We start from the raw sequence: 1,772 nt of genomic DNA on the forward strand, positions 1-1,772 counted from the left end.
AATCAGGATATGGCACACTAGTGAGAGCAAATGATATTCAAGCAGTTCAAAAAGCACCCAAATTGCGGTGGCAACACCAAGCAACCCGCCAGAAATTTTCTTGTCCCTCCATAGGAAAATATCAGCAGCTGACAGATAATCAGTGTGAGATTCAATCTAGTTGGGTTAATTCAAAACACCAGTGATAAAGCATATCCGACTACATAATAACATATTGCCAGTTCTTATGGAAAAACTTATAGAACTTCAACAGTATGCATACAAGAACCACTGGCCTGCAAACCAATTGAGAACATTAAACATCGAATTTTCGACTGGTGGCAAACTCATCATCGAACGGATCACAATTTAAATTTAGATCCTATACCTTGTATTTCAGAAAATCAAAGTACAAAACCATATCAAGCCGTCCCTTGGTATAACAAAACTTAACGAATTTGACTCCCACACATTCACATCAGACTCTTCGTGTTTCAAGAGGACATGAGTCATATACAGACATATTATATGAAAAAATAACATTCCAGTCAAAACATGGGATTTAGAATATAAAACTTAAAACTTAACGACTTTCGGTTCATCTGCGGAATTCAAGTGTCGTGAGGATGAAACAAAGAAAGAGAAGTAAAAAGTAACACCGAGAACGCTACTTGAACACATTGTCAATGAGAGTCCATCAGTCATGTTAAATGATTGTTAACTGTATAATAGATATTTGAAGGGGTAAAAGTACCAAGGCCACTAAAAAACTTTTTTATAGTTTCATATTCATCAGCGGGAACTCACTAAACATTTATTTCTTTATACCTCAGGAAACCACATAGAAAAGCAACATCCCTAACATTATCTCTCGCACAAAATATAAAAATTAGTCCATTACGGCATCTAAACCCGTAACACGGTTTATCTGCGTGTCTAGAAGAGAATTAGAACAGATCTATTGGACAAACAAAGAACAGAATAAACACCCACAACAACTACTCGACCAAAAACATCAGGTGTCTAACTTGTGAAAGAATCCCAAATAACTAGTATCAATTCGCCAAAAAAAAAAAACATCAATTTTCACTGACACTGCACTTCTCACAATTGAATTCGGACACAACTAAATAATTAAAGAACAAAGTAATAGTTCTATAAATGTGAAAGTGCAAGTGATTCAATCGACGCACCCAAATTCCGAAATCCGCCTTCAACACACGGCACTATTTTGCATTATCGCTCTATAAAACTACAAAATTGATTTTAGAAAAATGTAATAGCAGGAAAAGCGTACGTTTTCCACCGCCTAGGACCTTGTGCACTGGCTTTTCGCGGCCGAAGAGACGGTAGACCTTAGCGGCCGGTTTTTCGTCTCTATCATTGTCCGAATCTGACGATGACGATGAAGATGAATCGTGACTGTGAAATTTCTCCGTGATCTTATCAATCAATGATTCGGAGGTGGGCACGTGTTTCTCCTGTTCGTCGGCCATGGATCCAATCAACGATCTCACGAGCTGACTTACGGTGTGTTTCCCGAGAGTTGATTGTTTCGGCACTTTTTGACTGCTTCACTTGAGCAAGAGAGTGAGGGATATGGTGGAAAAGCCTAGAAGGTTTTAAACCTATCTAGGTCTGAGGCTTGTAGTTTCAGAGCCTAAGGTTCGGAAGAAACCGGGGGAACGTATACCTTTCTTTTCTTTTTTGATACTGAGGGAAAGGGAAATCGTGTGGGCCGGTGAGGGATGATGGGTCATTGGTTCAGTAAACCCATAACTAATTATTAAATA

General features: G+C 38.6%; 1 protein-coding gene across 1 annotated transcript; it reads right to left on the reverse strand.

Annotated features, from left to right (window-relative positions):
* Nucleotides 1-6: 6 nt before the first annotated feature.
* Nucleotides 7-1,601, reverse strand: LOC140966457 (reticulon-like protein B5; the record flags this gene model as incomplete). The annotated part of the gene is made up of 2 exons (XM_073426737.1): nucleotides 1,277-1,601; nucleotides 7-128 (listed from the first exon to the last, which is right to left on the reverse strand). Coding segments are annotated over exons 1-2 (321 nt in total), but the record flags the coding sequence as incomplete, so codon positions are not given.
* Between the last annotated feature and the right edge of the window lie 171 nt (nucleotides 1,602-1,772).

Source organism: Primulina huaijiensis, unplaced genomic scaffold (genome assembly GCF_012295235.1).
Source record: "Primulina huaijiensis isolate GDHJ02 unplaced genomic scaffold, ASM1229523v2 scaffold206536, whole genome shotgun sequence".
Lineage (NCBI taxonomy): Eukaryota > Viridiplantae > Streptophyta > Magnoliopsida > Lamiales > Gesneriaceae > Primulina > Primulina huaijiensis.